Source organism: Schistocerca americana, chromosome 2, assembly GCF_021461395.2.
Source record: "Schistocerca americana isolate TAMUIC-IGC-003095 chromosome 2, iqSchAmer2.1, whole genome shotgun sequence".
NCBI lineage: Eukaryota > Metazoa > Arthropoda > Insecta > Orthoptera > Acrididae > Schistocerca > Schistocerca americana.
Window position 1 is genome coordinate 293,281,839 of NC_060120.1, and position 23,881 is coordinate 293,305,719.

Consider the following 23,881-nt stretch of genomic DNA (forward strand, 5'->3'; position numbering starts at 1 on the left):
GCCGGCCGGTGTGGCCGAGCGGTTCTAGGCGCTTCAGTCTAGAACCGCGCGACCGCTACGGTCGCAGGTTCGAATCCTGCCTCGGGCATGGGTGTGTGTGATGTCCTTAGGTTAGTTAGGTTTAAGTAGTTCTAAGTTCTAGGGGACTGATGCCCTCAGATGTTAAGTCCCATAGTGCTCAGAGCCATTTGAACTTTAGTTTTGCCAGTGTAATTTAGACTTTTCCTTACACGCAAGGAAGGCAGTATTACGTTGAACACACTTAACTTTTTCATTGGATGTCTTTACTAATAGACTGCCCTCCGGACAGTAATTATTATTCAAATTAGTTATCAAAAACTAATTAAATGCAATAACTGAAAGAAAATATTTGGTTTCGTATACAAATGTCCAGCAGAGGACCTATTTACAACTGTCCTTTCAACTTGTTTGTTTATGGCGCAGTGATAAAAAGCTTTACTCTTCGATTTGAGACTCCAACATCCTAACTGAAATTTATGAGTAAAATGTCCTCTGCTTTGGATATTCATGTAAACTTGTTGGAGTCCCTCACAGTGTGACACTTCAAACGGCTCTGACGTTCCTATTTGAGACACACGACCGACCGCTGCGATAAACCAGCCGTGACTGGAAAAACCTAACCAAACCCACTCAGGTAACAGACCTCTGCTCCAGAGCTGCGGTAGAACCACGTTGCACCCTGCGTGTGGCCAGAGAACATTTCCACAGTAGCACTCCAATTGCGGACCAGCGACTCACTTTATTTCAGTCCTGGCACTAAATTTATCATGAACCTGTTCCTCCCACCTGTTTCCCACTGAAGCTAGGAAACCAGTAGCTATAACATCGCATATACAGGCTAATCTCAAACTTTGCAGGCATCTTTGTACTTACTAACTAACAAGGCGCGCATCTCAAAGTTCACAGACCAGTGCTTTTGGCCCCAAGTTGTAGTTGGGGAGCAGAGAAAGCCAAGCTGTAATTCGTAATAATTGGAAGCAAATATTTTCAACGCCGAGGTGCAGAAACATTGTCGATAAAAAAATTGCACATAAGCTCTTCTCCTGGCAACAGCCTCAGGTGGAATTCAGGCGTGATTTACAACAAGAAAATTGCTCCAGGTAATGATCGGACTCACGTCTTTAAGATTATGAGACAGACGTACTGCCTACTACGCTACTGCTGCTGAGGGCAGTAAATCAGCCGGCCAAAGTGGCCGTGCGGTTCTAGGCGCTTCAGTCTGGAACCGTGTGACCGCTACGGTCGCAGGTTCGAATCCTGCCTCGGGCATGGATGTGTGTGATGTCCTTAGGTTTAAGTAGTTGTAAGTTCTAGGGGACTGATGACCACAGATGTTAAGTCCCATAGTGCTCAGAGCCATTTGAACCATTTTTTTGGCAGTAAATCAGGAAACTTGGAGGGTGCTTTACATTACAGGATTTACGCTTGAAGATTAATCTGTTCTGTTGCAACACGTGCATTCCAGCCTGATAGATTGAAGTGCAGCTCCAGCTTTTGCAATGGAAAGCAGCCCTTCTTGTCGTAAAAGTACCGCGTCCTGGAGGGAGCCGGACGCAGCAACTTGCGAGGGCTGGCCGCCGATGATCTGTAGAGCAGCAGGCGAGTGTCCAAGTCTGCAATCACGGGTGCTGCATTTCCGCATCTTCTCTCAGGGAATCCCGCTATTCGTTCTTGTAGCTCACGCAGGACAAGCGGCACTTTGTCGCGAGGAAAACAAATTGATGCATCAGCCAGCAATCGAACACAGGTTCCCGCACGTGGCAGTCAAGCCTTCCACCACTGAACCACCGAGGCTCGGTTATAATCCTCCTCCTTTGTGCTTCTTGATGTCGTCCAAAGGCGACCATCAGAGTCCTCATGTTCGTGGCGCCAGTGACGACTCTTGTCAAAGGACGAGAAAATGTGTGTTGAGACGCTGTCTAAATGCGTTTGAATGTGCTCGCCAACCTCATCCGCGGTGGGCAGACACAGCGCGACGTGGCCGAAAATAGCTGTGCGGTGGTGGTGCAATGGTCAGCATAGTTGCCTCCAAAGCAGCTGAGAGGGTTCGATTCACGGCCGCCACATCCCTCCACTACATTTCCTCATGCGTGTATCTCCCACATGTCCTTAAATTTAATTTTCCTTTTGCTCCTTTCTCCTTGTGGGCCAGCCTGTAACGTGTCTCCATCCTTCACTTGATCCTGGTTGAAGCGAGAGCGGACGCTTGCAAGCCGGCCTGAGACTTTGTGAGGCGACATACGAGTGCACGGAGAGGCAGATTTGTTGCCAGTGCCCTTGACTGGAACGTGCTGCAGCGTCGCAGACGAAGAGAATATTTGAAACCCCTACAGGACCCTGCATTCTGAGGCTGTCACCCAACCGAGTACTGACCAAGACTATGTTTGGTGGTCTGATGAGATCTTGTGGCTTCAACGAGAAATGGCAGTAACCGAGTGAATGCTGAAGCCTGTCGTGACAAGTCGGCCTCGGACCCTCTTTTAGCCTCCACACCAAACGATGATATCTTGGCCACCACTCTTGCCAGTCGCAGTCAGCCTTTTCTTTTTGGACTGACAACTTGCAATCGCCCTTGAAGGAATCGAAACCAAGATTTGTTTGTTATTAGCCCGACACTTTAATCTACAGCGCTAGTGGTGCTCTTCCAGTGCTGCGGAAGCATCACGCACCATACTGCTACACGAGAGCATTACAAATGTGGGGCAGCTCCTTTCCTCTCTTAATTCCGATCCTGACTGATTTCGTCGGCTTTCCGGTGTGGCCGTGCGGTTCTAGGCTCTTCAGTCTGAAACCGCGTGACCGCAGCGCTCACAGGTTCGAATCCTGCCTCAAGTATGGATGTGTGTGATGTCCTTAGGTTAGTTAGGTTTAAGTAGTTCTAAGTTCTATGGGACTGATGACCTCATAAGTGAAGTCCCATGGTGCTCAGAGCCATTTGAACCATTTGATTTCGTCGTGTGTTGGTTTCTGTTTAGCATGATCAGCTAACGGATGCTAAGCAATAGCTGCAATGCGAGGAGGATGAAGAATGGTAGTTCGAAATGCCAAAACTTGGTGCGATGTGTTGGTAAAAAATTCCATTCCAGTATGAAGAATTGAACTCCTTCCACCTTTGTGATACCCAAGTATTCGATCCACTAAACAACAACAGTTACTTACGATCATTGGAAGATGCATATTACTGCCATGCACATTTTGTGTTGAATGCAGACGTTTTTAGTTATAATAATAAATGAAAGATGGAACATTCAAGGAACTTAAAAGCAAAGGTGATGTTGGATGATAAGTTGACTATTGGTATTCCTCTTTATACCAGAAAAGCATATAATTTTCTTCATGCAGTAATGTTTTATATGAAAATGGCAGTACTGATTATTTTTCCAAAACTTTAAACAAATTGTGAATAAGGAATGTAAAAAGTAGTATTTTTATTCAAAATCGATAAATACAGGAAACTTCCTCTGTACACTTTAGTTCTATATTAAATTACTGACTTGGAAGAACAATCAGTGCTAGAAAATAACACAGAATGACATATTCATTGGTGCTTGTGTTGCCAGATTTCAAGCTATTCAAATCAATATTATCTGAAAAAAAGAGAAGTATACTACTTCTAATGATAATTTTACATATAGCTTTATGTGATAGAAACACATTGACAGGTCTTTTGTTATATTTTAAGCACATAAGTAATGCAAACTATTTAGTCTATTACCATCGATATGCAGGTAGGCGCTCTTAAACATAAAAAGGCTGTAAATGGAAGTGAAAAACTTGAATGACTTCGATAAATATAAAATTTTGAAAAAGTCTTATACTGTTTCATCTTGATTTCCTCATACTAATATCATGTTCGTATATAAGGAAAAATTGTGAATGACATTGTCTTCGTATATGCAGAACACTCACAACTATACACAGATTCTTATGGAAAAATTGTAGGTACGGGCGCAGGATGCAGGAAATATTCACTTTTATATATACAAGTACAAAGTATTAACAAACATAAAAACTGAACTACAGTATGCACCAATGAAGGATTGTTATTTCAGTACTTATGCGTCTTATTTAATTGCTCACAGAACAGAGCTGCAATTTATTAATAGTACACCTTCATTCTTTCAACAATAATATTGATTATATGAAGTGAAGTTATCCTCTTTGGGATATACGAAGCCACAGTCATTGCTGTGACGATGAATGGTGCACTTCTTTCCTTTACGTCTCTTCTCTCACTCTGAGACAACGTCGGGAATGTCTGCAGCACGTGGGATAATAGAGTTGCTGTCTCCAGATCAGTGGGTTCCAAGTTCAATTCTCAGTCTGATAAGAGAGTTTATCCCCACCATCATTTCATCATCTTAACGGAGGTGCAAGTCATCGAAGTGGCGTCGAATATAGAAGACTTGCAAAAGGTGTCCGAACAACACTAGATGCGGTCCGCTGTCTGATTGTGCCGTACCGCCATTTCATTTGAGCATCAACATTAGTCAGCTGTTACCTCAAAGTCCACGCTCACTGACTGTGAATGGTTCGTGCTCCAAGCCCAATTTTGATTTTAAATGGAATTGAAGCATACACCCTGAGGAACTTTTGTCTGGAATAAAACTGAGTCAGCCCTTAATTGTGTAGAAACGAGCGGCATATAACCAAACACCTGAAAGAAAACATTCATGAAGTTACTTCAACTAGACATGTCTCAGAAAAAGAAAGAAAACAAGTCCATAAATAGTTTGATGACTTACGGTGAATACCGCCTTAAGTGAACAGATAGACCTTAAAATGTCATTATCCTGGACAATAAATGAATATTTGTAGCAAAGTTCAAAAATACTGAAAACACAAAAAATTAAAATATGTGCCAATGCACTATGGCTCATGTCATTTTTTGTGGTTATACAATATTGAAACTGCTAGCTCATCCACTGCATTCATAAAACCACCTGTGTGTTATCAAGGACTCACTCCCCCCCCCCCCCCCCCCCAGTTTTATTGCATCTAGATAAATGTGAGAAATTATAGCCACGAATATTACTTAGGCCCTCCAAATACGAAATAAAGAGATAAAAAATAAAGCTGTCTGAATTCAAAGGTTACTTGGAATCCCACTGAACTCTGATGGACACGGTCATATTGAAAGATATGTGCCGTTGCCTCCTTCTGAACTTCGAACCGGCTCACCCAACCAATTATAGCGTGTCCTACACTTTAGCATATATTACATACCGTGACACTATTTGATATGTTTCAAACGCAGAAACCATTTTCTGGGGCGAGAAAAGCCAAAACCGAGTGAATAAATCACTCCCAGGAAGTATATAAAATCGGATCTTATGCAATTGGAATTATAGCACTGTGACACAGAGGGCTCTTCCACTGACACACACACGCCATTAAACTAAAATAACAAAGATAAAGAAAAGAACACTGTCACGGGTGGACGTCATTGTGAGTCCGTGTAGTTTGTTGTGTATCTGTGAGAGTACATACTTACGCTAGAGCATCTCAAAAGCTAGTGGCATTTGTGTGCTATCACTGTTGCATGTTTCTGTATCTCACACATCAGTCACCTACTAGTTAGGTACCTGAGTGGCTTCCTTTCCTCGTTTTCATTTACAGAGACAAAAGGCTGGGGAGTACGTACCTCCCATCAGCCAGTATTGCAGAAAGAAGCACTTAAAGCAGGAAACAACACTCTTAGCCCTCAGAACCAAACATTTCTTCTTCAGGGGGAGAGGAGAAAATGGCTGGTGTAGTTTGGAAAGAATGGAGGGGGCGTTCATTTCTTAGATTAAGCGGGACTCACCTATCAAAAATCATGAAGAGTCGGTGACGGAAGTTCCGTCTCGTAACAGGTGGTACTCCTTCAACTTCGTTTCAGATACCTATTAATACACACCCCGCCTTCCCCATTCTTTCCTTCCTCTTTTCCTCCTTTCATTTCAATTTACCCTGTTTTCGTCACTGCTGAAAGAATATTTTGTTCGAAAAGCTATGAGTATTGTCTCTAGTTGGTTCCACTAGCAGCAGGACTGAGACTTGCCTATTCTGAAGGGAAAGGGAAGTCTACCATCCTGTCTCTTTGTATACGTAACAATAAATTTCAAACACTATAATCAGAGAAAAAATATATAGTGATGCCAGACCTTACATTAAGGGTTAAATGCTATGGCAAATGCACTCTGAAACCTGTGACTTCTTAAGGTTCTAAATACTATTAAAATCGGAAAATATACAAACTAGGACTGAACTATGCAAACAATTAAAATTTCCACTTGCAATGTAGCAGTACACACAGTATAGGATATGGCATAAAAGTACAAAGGGCGTTCAAACAGTTTTGCGCAGTTGTCTATAATTTTTTTATTTTATGCAGGAGAAGAATGAAATTTTTTGTGAACATACGTGGAACATTTAGCTATAAGTTGCTGTATGAAAGTATTTTCTTTTATTTACAGGTGAGCCATAATGGACCGTGAAGTAGATGTCAGGTTGCGACAACAGTCGCTGATGGAGTTCCTCTTCAAGACCGGCGATGACTCTGCCACATCGATTCACAGGAAGTTGCTCCCTGTTTATGAGGAGGTCACAGTGGATCGCAGCAGTATCCGGCGGTGGTTGAAGAGGTTTAAAGAAGGTGAGTTCTCCCTACTGGACAATCCACGATACGGTAAACCATCGACGGCAGTGAGTGATGTGAATAAGGCGACCATTGATCAAATAATCCAAAATGACAGATATGTGACGACACGACAGCTTGCTGAAATGACTCGTTTGTCATTGGGTAGTGTGGTATCACTGGTACAGTCACTAGGGTACAGAAAAATCTGTGCACGTTGGGTGCCTAGAGTATTGACCAGAGAAATGAAAACGATAACGGAGAATATGTGCGAGGGTCTCATGAAGAGCTTTACTGAAGAGTGGAAACAGTGTTTTGACGGCGTCATTACCCAGGATGAAAGATGGTTGCTTTTGTCCGAACCTGAGAGCAAAACTCAATCCATGGAGTGATAACATCCGGGTTCCCCTCGGGAGAAGAAACCTAGACTTTCACGAACATCAGGCCGAAAGGTGATGGCCTTCTTCTTCTGGGATGAGTGTGGAGTCATTTCCACTGGCTTTTTGGAACTTTGCTCCATAGTTAACTGGGACTGTTACTGTTTGTCATTGGACAAGCTGCGACGAGCCATCAAGACCCATAGACCACAGCTTCAGAGTCAGCTCATCAAACTACATCATCGCAATGCCAAACCCCATACAGCCCTTATGACGCACGAGAAAATCAGGAAAATGGGTTTGAAAACTGTTTCTCATCTTCGCTACAGTCCGGACTTGGCTCCGTCTGACTTTTACCTCTTTGGTCGTCTGAAGGCCCACCTACGCGGTAAAACATTTGATAGCGAGAAAGATCTTATTTCCTGTGTCAAGCGACGGTGTAAAAGTCAATCCCAAGAATTTTACCAAAGTGCATTTGCATCATGGAAAGAACGTTGGGCCATATGATTCACAGCTGATGGAGGCTACACTGAGTAGCCTCAATGTATAGCTAAATGTTCCTAGTATGTTCACAAAAATTTCATTCTCCTCCTGCAAAAAATAAAAAAAATAGAGAGGACTGTGACAAAATTTTTCGAACGCACTTTGTACATGGAATTAATGTCTAAGTGAATAGCAACAAATACACAAACAGAGAGGGAAACAGACTGATGGAATACATTGCAAATAAAATCTGGAGTAGGAATGACATGAAAAAATCAACTGTACGCAAACGAAAGTCACACTGAAAGGATATAAACTCTGTGAAACAGAATAAACACAAAGAGAGACAAGCACATAAACAAGAATAACATAATGACGGCAAACATATACAGAATACAATTGTTAATATGTTTTACGTGACATATGCAATTAAAACAATCTAGAAAACAGGAGAAAAAGGACAGGAAGAAAGAAGGATTGACAGAAGACCTACCGTATACCTTCAGTGGTAATAAACAAGAGTCTCAGTCTCTAGCATTTCTAACCAGTAACATCTGAAAGAACAACACAGTCAGCTTCTGAGGTTTCGAAGGTGTTGCCATACTGTATGATGATACAAAAGAGAAGAGAACCGGCAGTAAAAAATATCAGTACACCATGAAATTTTAAAAATGCTCTTGATTATGTTATATCTCACAAAATGTCGATGTTATCATAATCTGTACTAACTTGTGAAAGAACCTTGTACAAGTACGATATTGTCTTCGATCTTAAATACCTAAATGTTTATTGACGTGTATATGTTAACAAGTGAGAAACTATGTAAAATATGTTGTTAACTGTAAATGATTATTCGATTCCTAAGGAAACTTTACTATGTGAAATTCACTTGTGCAATAATCATACACGTAAGCCGGAGAACTGTGTTGTCTTTTTCTCTGGCGCGTTATTTTGCATGAGCCGGGTGCGCTTAACCTGGTCACAGTGAGACTGGCTTGTAGGCAGTGGAGTACCACTGTGCCGATGACGCTGTTAAGTGCACAGTTAAAACGTTCGTTAAAGTGCGATTGAATTTTGATAAAATTGTGTGAAGAAGTGGTGCGAAAAGAATTTTCGCAATCATAAGTCATCTCTAAAAAGTATTTGTCGTAGATGCAAGAACATATGGCCGCGAGGTTAATGTACCACCAGTTCATGAGGGATAACGGATCTGGATGCCGTCATTGTGAATAATATCTACCCACAGTATCTGAGACGTGAAGAACCTATGTAACTTATTCATCACCACAGATAATGACTGTTCAACTGCTACAGGGCAAGAACTTTTACGTACGCTCGTAATAAACAGTGTATAGGGAGAAACAGTCATCTCAGTGCAACTGTTCTAATTCATAAATTTTGAACAGTATAATTGGTATGTTTTGAGTACTTTGTGCTCCTGTCTCCTTTGCCTTTTTGCAAAGAATTGATTTACTACTAATCAACGACATCGAGAAACGTAGTCATGTGCATCGATAGTGTCAACATGTCGTTTGTTTAACAAGGTAAATTATGGTATTAACTGCCATGAGTGAACTGGTTGCCTTTTCAGCTTGATACAGCTACATTCGCTTGGTGTTAATTATAAATTTAGAATAAATAATGGTAAATAATTACATCCGATCAGTTTTTCAAACATGGCAGGTAGAAAGCTACGTAATAAATACGTCCACATGCATCAGTCTTGTTTTCAACTAATTTTGCGTAATAAAGGAAAATCTTGGATGAAACACTTTTAGTGTTCATTGCAGAGGGCTATACTAACGCTAAGTTAGCTGTTGCTCTCTTCCTAACGCTGAATGTAGCACCTGTATGCTTTTTAGATATAGCTAAGTATGAAAACGTTGCAGCAGGTGGGAAGTGTAGAGAAATGTTGTATTTGCGTTATAAATATCTGACTAGAGAAAAAGTCGGAATTGTACAAAGGGCATCACGCCGTTGATGTCCGGTTCGAATAACTACCTCAACTGTAAGAGGCTAGGGAAGTAAGGAGCTATATACTTTTTGATAAATCGTCCCACTTTTCACTTCATTTAAGGAAACCAAGGCAAATCTAAATCAGGCTGTCCAGAAGGGAATTTCAAATAAAAATGAAATAGAAGGTCATATTTGGTGACTGTTGAGCCATATCAACGTTATTCACATCCTGGCAGCATCCTTACTGAAACAGAAACGGCGGGCTAAGGGTAAGCGATTTATGGCCACAGCATAAAGTAAGACCAGGATATCAAGGTGGCATATGGGTGCCTGAACATACACTGATGGTAAAAAACTGGAAATATCAAAAAGAATAATGTGGAGTAACGAAGTTTTGGGAATACGTTTGTCTATATAACATATTTCAGCGATTAACATTGCAAGATCACAGGTTAATGTAAAAGCGATATAAACCATTACAAACGTGAAATACTGGTACTTTGATAACTGGTGTAGCCGCCAGAATGTTGAATGCAGGCATGCAGACGTGCATGCATTGTGTCGTAGAGGTACCGGATACCAGTTTGTGGGACGGAGTTCCACGCCTGTTGCAGTTGCTTGGTCAATACAGGGACGATTATGACTGTTTGTGAATGATGCTGGAATTGTCGCCCGATGATGTCCTATACGTGCGCGACTGGAGACAGATTGATGATCGAGCAGGACGAGACAACACGTCGACACTCTGCAGATCGCGCTGGGTTTCAACAGCGGTATGTGGAAGAGCGTTATCCTGTTGGAAAACACTCTCTGAAATGCTGTTCATGAATGACAGCAGGTCAAATTACCAGAATGACTTACAAATTTGCAGTCAAGGTACATGGGATAAACACGAGAGTACTTCTGCTTTTTTTTTCATACGAAATCGGCCATCTAGACCGTAACTCCCAGTGTAGCTTGATTGTCTAGCATGCAGACAGGTTGGCTGCAGGCCCTCAACTATCCTCCTCCAAACCAGCACACGACCATCACTGGAGCAGAGGCAGGACCAGCTCCCATCAGAAAACACAACACATCTCCACCCTAACTCCCTCCTCCTCCCAGTGAGCTGTCGTCGCATATAGAAATGGTTTAGGGTCAGTAGAATGCACGCTACAGGGCTTCTGGCTCGGAGCTCCGATTTGTAACAATTCGCTGTGACACTGGTGCCAACTGCTGTTCAAATCGCTGCTGCACATGCAGTGTTATGCGCCCCAACTATACGCCGAACAAAATGGTCTTCACTCTTGGTAATGCCACGTGGCTGCTCGGAGACCAGTCTTCTAGCTAACGTACACTCCCGTGATTAACGCTGCAGCGATCATGTACAGTGGCTACATTCCTGCCAAATCTTTCTGCAGTGTCGTAGAAGGAACATCCAGCTTCTCGTAGCCCTATTATACGACCTCGTTCAAACTCGTAGTGACGTCTTTTTGACTAACATCACGTCACCACATTCAATCTTGAAGGTAACTAAAGCTCACGACCGTTACAGCGTGTATTTAAAGCAAAACTGATTTGCATCCTCATACAAGCGATCTTTGCGCCACTTTGATTGTACATCACCTTTATGATGTAGAAACACGCCTGCCAACTTTCTTTTACGTCGCTCAGCTCCTCCTTAGTACTGTGACTCTTTTCCTTCAGTATTATTCCACGGAGTAAGTTCTTAAGAAAAGACCATGTACCACTAGATCTAAAACAATGACCAAATCTATCCATCTTTCTATTTATTGTTCAAAACGTATTGTTTAGAATTATATTTTTACGCTGCAATATACGAGTGGACTTCAAAAAATAATTTACATATTATTATGGCAGACTAACTAATAGACTGAGCACTGATTGTAATGCTCCAGACGCCTACAGCTCGAAAAAGCGCATCACTTGTTAATATCGCCTCAACTTATTATCGACTGTAGTTTTTTGAGTGAATGAAGAGTTTGTTAAGAAGTTGGTAGCGTTGTCTAATATTTTTTGTGTTAAAATGTTGTAGATATGTGACGCCTGTTGTTCGAGAAGAGCCGTGTCCTTTCAAGTCAGCTAGTTTGCAACGCACAACCGACTGCCGAACAGCGGCGTGCGGCAAAGATAACAACTACGATGCAGCCGGCCACTAGAAACCCTTGCCGGTGACTGCTAAGAGGGGAACACCTATTGTTAGAGAGAGATTTAGCGTGATATGTTTGTTCGCAAAGAATGGGTTCTTGGTTTATCCTTTTAGAATTTGAATTCAGTTTCTAAATATTGTTCGAGTAGTGAGCCTCGAGATAGATTATCTCACGAGTGTGATCAGATCGGCTCACAAGTACGATACGTGAATCACTCTGCAGTGGGGATAGAACTCAGGTGCGCTCAAAGCAGTCCAAAGTCGTTTAGAAAGATATATTGAGAAGATTATGGGCTTGCGGAGCAATTGATTATTTCACAGATTTTGGTAAAGTGTAGACTCGCTAGGTATAGGGAAAGCTCCGGTTTATTGAAGTGTGAGATTGGTTTCTCCTGTTTACGATTAATGGTGCGTTATGCTGCTCCATTGCCACGCGTTTGCAGGTGAACCGTGTTTCAATCCTTTTGGGAAATTTTCCGCTTAATGGTGTATGTGAAAAAAACGGGTTCACCGAAGTCATTTAGTTGTTTTGTGGTTGAGTATTAAAGCACGTACTAAGGGTAGTAGCGTTGCATTGCATTATTGTGATTCTATAAGTGTACGCGAGCACTGAGGATAGTGACTTAACGATATTTTGTTAGAATTTCTGGTGTGAGTTCGGCGTGAGTGTCGTAATATGATAAATTCCTGAAATCTCGTTGGAAGCACTGAATGTGTAATTTATATTAAAGAGAACGGTTGTCCTACGCCGTAGTTATTTATTGAGAAACAATCGGAAGCTTATAGAGAAACAGATACCTTCTCCGCTTGTCTATAGACAGCAAATCAACAACCATTTATTAGAGAACACGCCAATTCTCTCTCGAAGAGGGCACTCAGGATTTTTATTTATTTTTTTAAAAATACATTTCCTCGTAGTGGGGTTTTGAATAGTGAACTATTGCTCGAAAAGTAAATTGCTGACCGATAAAAGAATTAATGGCAATAAATAAAGAATTAACCGTTTTAAACTGAAAAAGTCACTACTCGAATTGTCCTTTATCCCTAAATTATTACAAGAAAATTATTGAAAAGTTTATTTCAGAGCAGACGAATACCTCGAATAAATCTTATCGTAACAAAGTAAATCCAAAGGCCAATAAAGTAAAAGACTGGCATATTGGTGAAAGCAAAGTTCAAAGAAATCGAATGCTAAAGAGAAGGCATAGTATTTTTCAGTTAATAACTTTCAACAAATAAAAAGATTATTAATATTTACTTAGACAGGGAAAGCAAGTTTATCTTTTATTGAAAAGTCATTAATTATAAAGAAAGAGTTATTCTACTTAATTTTGAAAGGTTGAGATTTACGAAATAGTTTAATACAACAGAATTTCAGTAGCGTCATGAACGTTGTTCTAACAAGGAGCTACTTACAGACGTTATCGTTGATTGTCAACGAAAGATAAACATTATTATATTGTATCTTTAGCTTTTAAACGTATTCTGAAATTTACGTAAAAAATTATAACGTTTTCACTGATTACTTGTGTATACGGTTATTAGTTGAAGCTATAAAAGAGGAGCAGCTACAAAGGACAACGGATCTATAAGACTTATTCATCAGTTACATACGAAAGCTGTCGTTACCGGTACCTAAACTGTAGCGAAAGTGTTTAGTTGTTTTTTCAGAGTGCACAGAGTAAGCTTCGCTATAGGTTTCCGTTACTGTTTAAGTAAATATATCACTCCTACTCCCAGTAGACTCTTGCATTTAGTGTTTTTGTGGTGAATGATACTAGCTTTGGTGGTAGTTAATCTTTCGAACCTAGTGATGCTGAGGGAATTAGATTAGGAAACGAGACACTTAAAGTAGTAAAGGAGTTTTGCTATTTTGGGAGCAAAATAACTGATGATGGTCGAAGTAGAGAGGATATAAAATGTAGACTGGCAATGGCAAGGAAAGCGTTTCTGAAGAAGAAAAATTTGTTAACATCGAGTATAGGTTTAAATGTCAGGAAGTCGTTTCTGAAAGTATTTGTATGAAGTGTAACCATGTATGGAAGTGAAATGTGGACGATAAATAGTTTAGACAGGAAGAGAATAGAAGCTTTCGAAATTTGGTGCTCCAGAAGAATGCTGAAGATTAGATGGGTAGATCACATAACTAATGAGGAGGTATTGAATAGAATTGGGGAGAAGAGGAGCTTGTGGCACAACTTGACTAGAAGAAGGGATCGGTTGGTAGGACATGTTCTGAGGCATTGAGGGATCACCAATTTAGTATTGGAGGGCAGCGCGGAGGGTAACAATCGTAGAGGGAGAACAAGAGATGAATACACTAAGCAGATTCATAAGGATGTAGGCTGCAGTAGATACTGGGAGATGAAGAAGCTTGCACAGGATAGAGTAGCATGGAGAGCTGCATCAAACCAGTCTCAGGACTGAAGACCACAAAAACAACAACAACACCTAGTGAAACCTGATGGTTAGATGTGTTGTTCTAATCAATATGCAGATAGCTACTACTGACCGCATTATACCACAAAAATGTTATGGTGCCCATCCTTTTGTACATAGTGACGTGGTAGCGGGCTATACTGTGGTTTATAGATAAGAAGCTGAATATCAAATCTTACATGACGTCGCCGTGTTAGTACAGACGATTGTTTCAAGTCACACAGATTACGTCGTTGAGTGGTGGCAAGTTCTTGTCAGTACAACTTATTGTAGTATTACAAGAGTTAGTTACATTGTGCGACGTTGTTTTTCACCTACGAATGGAAGTGCTGCTAGAGGATGTTCGTACAGTATATCAGCCAGTATCTAAAGGGTGGCGCAGTACGTGGTGTACACTTTAAAGTGACAGAGATACAAGATAATGTTTTTCAGCACCACTCACCAACTCTAAGTAACCAACGGATGGAACATTTTACACATCTTTCAATTCCCCGGCGATAGAGATTTACTTTTAGGTCATCGAGGCATTTGGGAAATGCTCTGTCAATGCCTTCATCGCTGCAAAATTTTTTTTACGTGAGATGCTCGTTCACCTTTCCAGTTGCTTGGACATTACCATCGATGGTCACCGAAGGGAGCCTTCCTTCCTGATCAGCATCACGCACGTCTGTGCAGCGTTGCACAAAAATTTTGTTGACACCGTTGCACTACGGCTGTTCCCAACAATCCATATAGCGAATACATCGCCAGAGTCCGACAGTGAATCTGTCTGCGATATGGGAGTTTTATCCATAAGAATCATACCGTCGTGCGTACTTAAACTTTGGAGTATGCTTCTAGTTGCTGCGCCATTTTCACTCCCACACTGAGATACGTCTTCCAGCTGCACCGCATCTGAATTGTGCGTGCAGGAAATCCGGAAAATGTACTCCCTCCAGACATTGCGCCACTTTTGTTGCATAGTGATCTCAGCGTGGGATGATATTCACAAATTGCTTTTTGAAGTCCCTTCGTACATGATTACTTTGAAATTTTGATTTGTTTTCTGAGTTCTACTGATACTGTACTGTGCTGTGAAGACACCCTTTCAACTCAAATCTTATAACACGTGGAAAAATATGTGAGGAGCGTTCAGCTATTGCAGACAATACCTCCGTAAAAAAGTTGATGCATTTACTTCTCTCTTGGTAGTGAGAAGAGGTCTTGGAAAGTGAGTCGGTACATTTAGGACAGCTGCCAATTTCCCAGCGGTAGCCCACCTGAAAAAAATAAAGTTACAAGGAAGTAAATAAAACATGAGACAAAATTATTTCTTTTTAATTTCATAAAATGGGATTTACAGCGTTGAAATGACAAATATAAATTAAAAACGGCAATAACTTGGCGGTAGTCGTTGGGAGCCCTGGCGCAGACCGAACAGCCCTGGCGCAGACCGAACAGCCCTGGCGCAGACCGCACGCGCTTGAATATTGAGCTCGTGAAGATAAGTAGTAAATTCTATAATATCTATGAGTTAAGTTAATATTACACCGTAAGGAAGGCAATCAGAGTTTGTTTCATATTATCTATTAAAGGTTTTATTCGTTTCAAAGTATTTCTCGAAAAAACAAAGACATAACCTAAGGGCCAGTTTCCGTGTACTTTGGTCGTAGGTTTACTGACTTACTTAAGTATTAAGTGAAGGCTTTAGGTAGTTTTCATTACACATATATTTAATAGTGCCGTATCTAACCGGAGAATTAAAGGTTTTAAGTTCTATCTTTTATTTCTTATGAAAACGCATAAAGTACAAATCTTGCATACGCAATCTTAGGCCTAATTTTTCGGTTATATAAGTTTGGATTTTTAACGTTGATTGAAGTGCATGACGATACTATATTAATAATATACACATATATTAGTGTTCCACATAACTTTAGTAACTCTTATGTTCTATAGTTAATAGAATATTGCTCTTACTGTTTAGATAAATTTTGAAACTTCCTGGCAGATTAAAACTGTGTGCCCGACCGAGACTCGAACTCAGGACCTTTGCCTTTCGTGGGCAACTGCTCTACCAACTGAGCTACCGAAGCACGACTCACGCCCGGTACTCACAGCTTTACTTCTGCCAGTACCTCGTCTCCTACCTTCCAAACTTTACAGAAGCTCTCCTGCGAACCTTGCATAACTAGCACTCCTGAAAGAAAGGATATTGCGGAGACATGGCTTAGCCACAGCCTGGGGGATGTTTCCAGAATGAGATTTTCACTCTGCAGCGGAGTGTGCGCTGATATGAAACTTCCTGGCAGATTAAACCAAAGTTTAACGTGTTCCTTTTAGTGACCTCACACTTTTCGTTATTTACGGTCAACTGCCGCTTTAATTCATTTTTAACTGGAAGAAAGCAGAAGGTTGAAATTAACAGTACAGATGTATGCAAAAAAAAAAAAAAAAACAGCAGAGTTCTCTAACTGGGGAGGTATCAAGAACGGTGTCCCACAGGGTTCAGTTTTGGGTCCATTATTGTTCTTAATATATATTAGTGACTTGCCACTCTATATTAATGAAGATGTAAAGAAGTTCTTTTTGCTGATGAAACAAGTATAGTAATGACACACAAAAACAAGAATCAGCTGAGGAAATTGTAAATAATATCTTTCAGATAATTAAGTGGTTCTCTGCAAATGAACTCTCACTAATTTTTGAGATAACACAGCATATACAGTTCTGTCAGTAAGTCGCATAAAATCATTGATGAATATAGACTGTGTACAGAAGTCATCTGCTAAGGCAGAATATTACAAATTTCTGGGTGTGTGCATTGATGAGAAATTGAATTTGAAAGAAACACATTGGTTCAGGTACTTATGCTGTTAGGGTTATTGCAAATTTTATTGATAACCATACGAGTAAATTAGCCTACTATCCCTATTTCTATTCACTGCTTTCATACACCATCATATTTTGGGGAAAATGTAAATGAGCATATCTCATTGCTGGCTGGGAGGCCCCATACAAGGAAGCTTGGGCGCCGATTGCAAGTCTTATTGCAGTTGAAGCCACATTGGGTGACTTGCGTACCAGTGATGAGGATGAAATGATGATGAGGACAACACAACACCCAGTCCATGAGAGGAGAAAATCTCCAACCTGGCCAGGAATCCAAGTCCAGTCCTGTTTGCAAGGGAGGAAAGCATGTTACCACCCAGTTAAGCAGGTGGACATTTTGTGGTAATTCATCAATAAGAGAAAACGTATTCATTGCAAAAAAGTGTGTAATCAGAATAATAGCTGGAGCCCACGCAAGAATATCTTTCAGAATTTTATTTAAGGAACTCGGAATATTCACAGTACCTTCGCAATACATATATTCACTTATGAAATTTATTATTAATTACCAACCCCAGTTCAAAAATAACAGCAAAGTGCATAGCTACAGCACTAGAAGAAAGGATGACCTTCAATATTCCGGCTTAAATATGATTTTGACACAGAAAGGGATGAATTATGCTGTCACAAAAATATTTGGTTATTTGCCAAATAGTATGAAAAGTCTGACAGATAGCCAACCAAAATTTAGAAACAAATTAAAAGAATTTATGAACTACAACTCCTTCTACATTAGATGAATTTTTAAATATGGAGTAGTAACTGTAAAAAATATAATTATTTTGTCTACAGAAAACTTATGTTAAAGTGACTGCTCCACATCATTACCGAATATCGTATTCATGATCTATAGAATGAGTTTTAATACATGTTTGTATGTATTTATATGTAGCTAGTTGGCATGTCACTCATAGACATCAGTATTACGATAGAGATTTTACAAACTTTCTGATTTACCACATTCCTTCTACTGTAACTATACATTCACTCTCAAATGCAGACATCCAAGCACATCAAAACACAGCCACAGTAATATATTTTTGAGAGTAATTAGAATGCTTTTGAATGTTATAATTTCTGTCTTTAATATGATGATGAGGATATGAAATCCATCATTTTAATCAAATAGCTGCCCTAAGGCAAACTAATGATACATAACATAGCTGTGTTTATAGTTTAAATGAAGATCCATTGTTCTGAAACTAAAAATGTCACTCACAGGTGGGCCTCACTGGAGAAGGGCCTGACAGAATTTTTTTGTTGAATGTGGTTTACTTCGTATGTTCTTTGGAGTGATAATACTTATTTCAATTTCAATGTTGAACACTGATTTTGGCACTGTAACAGTAACTTGAGGGGTGGCAATTGCGATAGAAACGTTCATTATTAAAAATGGAAAATTCGTAAAGAATAAAATTAATAGTGCTCGATTTTAAACAAATTTTCAGTACAAAATGTAACTGATGACCCAATGGTACTTCCACACACAACAAATCAGGCAATCTATACCACTCCAAGAGAAGTCTCACATGTGGCTAGGCTATTTTCACCTTGCATAAGAGAAAAAGTACTTACACACATCCGGATCACCAGTCACATTTTCATCAGTTCTTTGTTATAACATTGAGTTCAGGAACAACATTTGTACAGTAATACATAACAGGAAACAGATACTTACTAATTTGCATCAACGTATTACCATTGGAAGTTTCTCACCTACCACTGATATTTTCGTCATTTGAAATCTTCCCATGAGATTTAATTTGCCATCACCACTCATCAAATTGGATCGCAATGTACACTGGTTAATTATCGCAATCTATTGCAACCTCGGTCTACACTACATTCTTCCCATTTCACAACATCTTGCACACCTATAATAACACCCCAAATTTTTAGAAGGATTATTAAATCGCACTAATATTTATATCCATAGTCCAGTCCCTTACACTTCCATTAATCTTCATCAGCTACGTATACCTGTGTTACATCTTTCCATAGTTGGAACGACTAGACACTCTTCTTCTTTAATGACTTTCTCCTGCCCTGTATGCTCCAGTTTTCGCCCACTTCCATCCTTATCATCATATTTTGTATTTGTGGATTTCAGAATAATAAACTTTGACTCAGTCAGAATTGAACGGAACATCAAAAAATGTAATACTAAAATCACCATTATTCTGTAGACAAGTTTCTAGTACACTCAGGTGTAGAAGGTAGTAGTTGAGAATTAATAACTCAATCTGTATATTAAATAACCTTTCAAATGTTCAGCATGAAGCCATATTTACAGTTTAACTTGTGATGTGAATGTAAAATGACTCGTTCTACATCATTACGATTTATCATGGATCTAACTGACTCACTAACTAACCATGTGCCTCTAATTTGAATTAAATATGGATTTGGAAACAATGTTTTTTGGTGGGGGGCGAGCAGTTTGTTATAATTTGTGATCACTTTGGTATAGTTATTAATTGAAGGTGCCCCTCATTCAAAAACCTAGCTTCTTCCAAAAGCCCTTCCTGAAGTTAGGTATGAAACTGCTTAAATGCGTTAATTGATTATAAATGATTGATACTGAGGTGGATGGATACCTTTATCATTAATGTTATTATATGTAAAAATATGTGATAGTCATTTATTCGAAAAAGGATCATTACTTTGAAATATAGCATTTGTCGAAATTAATGTCTTTGTAGTTGTCTAAATCGTCTTTGTAATATTCATCTTCAACATTACTTTCAGTCAAGAGTTACATCAAATCATCAGTTGTTTTATAATGTTTTTCATTGATTAAGATATGGTCATCGTTAAATATAACCTCAGAATCCCCAATATAGTGTTGACCTTTTCTGAAACCTAAACGAAAACTTTATCATTGTGATCACAAGTATAATTCTTTATTATTGGACCATTATAGGTAGTTAGAGGTAAAATCCTTTTCTATTTTTCTTTTTGTTCTAATATTTTCGGCTTTTATAAAGCTGTGTTCGTCTTTACAGAGATGGACTTTCAGTATGAAATACTCTTTTCTCAAATGAAGACTCTGAAAGTGATGATGGAATAGGAAACTAACCATAGTTTCCTTCATGGTGATAAGGAACCATTCCTCATTAAATTTCTCTATTTTTTCAATTGATTTTAACACATTATCACATAATGCTTCGATGCCTTGTTTAACATGATCAATAGCACCGATAATAGGTTGATCTTCCTTATGTTTTTCATATTCTGTTCTTGACTGTTTTTTCCACTTTGTAAATTCCTTTCTTAATTGTTACATTACTGTCCTATTTCATAGAGATGAAAAACATTAAGAAATTATTTATGTTTATTGTTCACTGTTCAAATTAAACATTTATGTTTATGTTCAGTGTTATGTTTAATGCTTACATTATCTTTAACCTCCTTGTTTAATGTTTATGTTATATTTAACCTTCTTGGTTAATGTTTATGAAATGTTGTATTTTATCTCTGAACTTACCTTCACCTCGTTTCCTAGTTATGTCAATTGTAAAAAGTCAATATTGATCATTGCAACATTTGCTACATATTTCTTTAAAATCGTCATACTTGAACTCACCATCAACAAATTCTGATAGATGTGATTTAAATGTGTGTTATCCTGTCTCAAAATATTTAAAAATTGAAGTGTCTATTTTTTTGGTATTTTTGATTAACTTTGAACTGAATAAAAACAATCTATTGGTTTATTTCTACCTGTAGTAAAATGTTCTCTAATTACATCTTTATTTTCAATAATGAAGTCATCTGAAACATCAACAGAATTATGTTCACATTTATCTAGTTCACATTTATCATCATTATTATCAATGAAAACAGTAATCTGCTCAGTATTCTTATATTCAATTTCTTTACACACTTATATAAATTCCTAATATTTTGGTTGATCCAAACATTTAGAATAAATGAACAAATTACTAACTATTTTCCAGTTAAATCATTCTGGAGCAAGAATATAATTGTCAATCATTCATGTAGTTTTCCTATGACTGAATATTAAATAGCATTTGGTAAAAGCTCATCAGTCATTTATTTAATAATATTTTTATTAATAAGTCAGTATATTATTTCAGTTGAGTGATAAATCATCTGTTATCAAGAAAAGATTAACCATACCTATATGATATAGCTTTAGTAATGATGCGCTGGTTCATTTTTTATTTGTCTTTTACCTCCAAATATTACATTGAAAAATAATAAACTGTATTGTGACAGAGAAAGAATAGAGACTCCTGTAAGTCAGCTTAGTTTAAAAAACATAGAGAAATTTATTCATTTGAGAAAACCTAGCATAATCATTAAAGCTGATAAAGTTTTGAAACCAGCAATCTTTGCAAATGATGTAAAATTATACATAGATATAAAGATAGTATTGAAAGTCTTTACGAATTTAGCAACCAAATTGTTTAAGATAATGGAAAGACTGTTGCTTATGTTGTTCCTTAAACTATTCCATTCGAAATAATTAATATAAATTTTAATCTAGCCAATGGAAAGTTTGTGAAACAAACTGATCATCGAGAAAATGCTGATCGTCGAGAAAATGCTGAACTTGGAGGCAAAATAATTCCTGACCCACATTATTCCAGTGTTTGAAACTACTGAAGGTTTTGAAATTACTGTAACTGATGAGAATGATGATTTGATTGACTTTAATGGTGCTTATCTAACAGCTGTTTTGTAAATGTCTTAAATTTTATCTTTATAAATGATGAAAATAGTTTAGAGCTACCAGTTTTACTCGTTCCCTGTGAATGAGAATACTGAAACCAGCCTAAATCTCCCCAACAAGAACACAGAAATTAGTATAAATATTGGAGGTGCCTGAGTTCATCGTAATCATGCTCAGCTGTATATGAACTACAGTATACTGGTACTGATGGTACAGATTGTCCAAAATATGTTGGAAAATCCAATAAAAATTTAATTGATGACTTAGTTGCAAAGCTGTTTGATGTTATCACAATAAAGAAAGGAAATAATACTATGTGTAGCATGGAATACCCATGCATTTCTTCATCTATCCTTATTCAATTGACTTCAACTCTAGTTCATGAGTTGACCATGAAAGGTCATACCATTAATAATGAAATAATAAAAAGTAAGAAAAACGAAGTAATTTTTCCAAAACATTTGTTTGGTGTTTTTTCAGAGGTTATAAAGAAGTGATTTGGGAAGGCGATTAACAGTAATTTTTACTTGGAGACGAAGTGCTCGAGATATTATTCTTAGAGGGGCTGATAAAAATGATGCTGTGTTGAAATATGAGATACTTATCCAAAAGAAGGTAAAATTTTTGTAGAATCGATGGAAATGCATGTGCCTGAGGTATTCACTCCAGTTAGAGCAAGAAAGACTAAAAAATACAAATATTCCCATATATTTTTTGAACAACAAACAAAAGATATTGTTGGATTAAGTGGAATCAGAAATTTTGAACTAGATATCAGTAAAGATTATAATTATTTGAAATTGATATACCATATTCCGTATTTGTCGTTTTCCAGACAAAAAGAAAAAATAAGTTACCTGATTCTTCTTTATCTGATCATGTTAAATTACAAAATATCTATGTAAAAATGGGAGAAATGGAATATTTCCTCACGAACTATGGAATCTAGACCCACCAAATAAATTTTTGAAAGCTTATGATGCTTTCCTTGATTTTAAGAAAGTCACACAATTTATTGGTGATGTTAATGTGATTACATTCAGTTTTATTGAAAATTATTCTATCTGTGTTATAAATCTGTCTATGAGAATGATATGTTAGCCACACAGAAAATTACAATGAAATTAGTTGCAACTTTTAATGATAAAGTTCCGAATGATACGATTGCCTACATACTCATGTGTGGTGCAAAAAATTTAGCATAGGATGCTCAGCATAGAATTTTGAATGAAAATTTTTAATTATATGAACGAATAAAAAATTTAAAGAAGTTTATAGAGCGTTAACTTTAGGCTTATATACGTTCCTGAAACAGTTTAAGAAACTATGAAGAAACAAAAACTGAAAAATTTAGTATTCCAATAAGAAGATGATATTTAATTTCTTCACTATATTTTTTTCTGAGTAGCATTTGTTACATAGATTATGCTGGCAATTTGAATTTTTAGAATCAGCTAACGTTTTTCTGAGACACTAACAATCAATATTTTGCCTCTAGCCCCTGGGAGTTATGCAGCCCAACTTACTTTCGTGTACTGTGGGTAGCAGCTTTTCAGTGGTAATGTCCGATTCAAAAATGCAATCAGAATTCAATTATCCTTAAAAATAAAAATATTATGGTAAAAACAATTTTCCAGAAAATACTTCCTGTAAACACACCTCTGGGACTTAGAAATTTTTCGAGATAGAAGACTTTAACTTTCGTCACTTCATCTCAAGTCTGTGAAAACCACAAATCCAAAAGGGCTGGGTCATGGAAATGTGCAGAAAATAATTTATTTACACTCAAAATAAACAGACGAAAGTGACTAAATTTGAACCAGTTTAGTCTCTCAAAATACCAACTATACATACAAAACTGCAAACGACTGCCTGTGCTCCTGATTGCCCCAGAACAGGAGTAGGCAGCCCACCCAAGCAATGGCGATCATCAAACATAAAGACGCTGCTGAAGGAGCGCTACAGGTGACAGATGTAGGAGAAGAGCAGCTGTTAGGAAGTCGCTAAAAATATTTGGAAAAAACCTCGAAGGATGAAAAGCTGAGAAAATAGAGAAGTTGAAAAAGTCCCTCTGGGGATTTCTTTCAGATGGAATGAAAAGTTTAGAACTGTTTGATAATGATTTATTATTTTCTTATTTTCACTTTTTACTAATAAAATATTAAATTTTGTGGTTGGGTTGGGTTTGTTTCGTAAAAATCTCCTAGTGCGATCAGGTGATCCACTTACAACTCACACACAATTTGTTGACTGCTATTGACAAGGAA

At 38.2% G+C, this 23,881-nt stretch overlaps 1 protein-coding gene across 1 annotated transcript in view; it reads right to left on the reverse strand.

Annotated features, from left to right (window-relative positions):
- Positions 1–3,490: 3,490 nt before the first annotated feature.
- LOC124593967 (exostosin-3-like) overlaps positions 3,491–23,881 on the reverse strand; it is a 277,190-nt gene continuing 256,799 nt past the window's right edge. The window contains exons 11-12 of the mRNA XM_047132316.1: positions 15,196–15,303; positions 3,491–4,678 (exon numbers count right to left, since the gene is read on the reverse strand). Of these exons, the coding sequence (XP_046988272.1) occupies positions 4,580–4,678; positions 15,196–15,303 (207 nt within the window). The 3' untranslated portion in view covers positions 3,491–4,579. The remainder of the gene's footprint in view (positions 4,679–15,195; positions 15,304–23,881) is intronic.